The sequence below is a fragment of the Pyrgilauda ruficollis genome, unplaced genomic scaffold, assembly GCF_017590135.1.
Source record: "Pyrgilauda ruficollis isolate IOZ18807 unplaced genomic scaffold, ASM1759013v1 scaffold2844, whole genome shotgun sequence".
NCBI classification, from domain to species: Eukaryota; Metazoa; Chordata; class Aves; order Passeriformes; family Passeridae; genus Pyrgilauda; species Pyrgilauda ruficollis.
In genome coordinates, this window is record NW_024524205.1 from 1,655 (window position 1) to 2,286 (window position 632).

Sequence of the window (632 nt, forward strand, 5' to 3'; positions counted from 1 at the left end):
CCAATTAAACCCCCCCGGCGCTGCCGTCCCCTCCCCCACCTGGCGCAGCAGCAGCTGCCGCCCCTCCCCCCGCGGCGCTGTCGCGAGGCCGCGCGCTGTCGCGACAGAGGCGGCGACAGCGCGGAGCCGGCCGAGCAACATGGCGGCGGTGGGGCCCGCAGCGAGGGCGCGGCCGCTTTAAGAGGGAAGGGGCGGGGCTTAAAGGGCCTTAAAAGGGCGACGGGTGCAAAAGAGAGGCGGGGCCGCGCTTAAAGCGGCGATGGCGGGAATGGGGGAGGTGGGGCCCGCCTTAAAGGGGCAATGGTTTGTGTTGGCGTTTTAATTGTGAATTAATTAAAAATTTTATGGGTTTATGATGTAATTATTGGTTTTTTTGCGTGTGTTTATTTTATGGTGGTTGAATGCGTATTAAGATAATTACGTTTATTGCATATTTATTGTTTTGTTTATTTTTTTAACACTTGCATTGATTAATTAAATATTTTAAAGTATCTATTTATTAAAATTATATGCTAATTGCAAATTCGTTATAAAATTCTTTATATCTTTAATAAACTGCACAGATCCGGCGTGCATTTGTAATATATTTACTTATAACAAATTATTTTTAATCAATATTTTTATTTCTTGAA

General features: G+C 45.9%; 1 protein-coding gene across 1 annotated transcript in view; it reads right to left on the reverse strand.

Moving 5' to 3' along the window:
- LOC121356119 (persulfide dioxygenase ETHE1, mitochondrial-like) overlaps positions 1 to 194 on the reverse strand; it is a 1,314-nt gene extending 1,120 nt beyond the window's left edge. The window contains exon 1 of the mRNA XM_041472215.1: positions 40 to 194. Coding sequence (XP_041328149.1) covers positions 40 to 141 — 102 coding nt within the window. The 5' untranslated portion in view covers positions 142 to 194. The remainder of the gene's footprint in view (positions 1 to 39) is intronic.
- Positions 195 to 632: the final 438 nt, after the last annotated feature.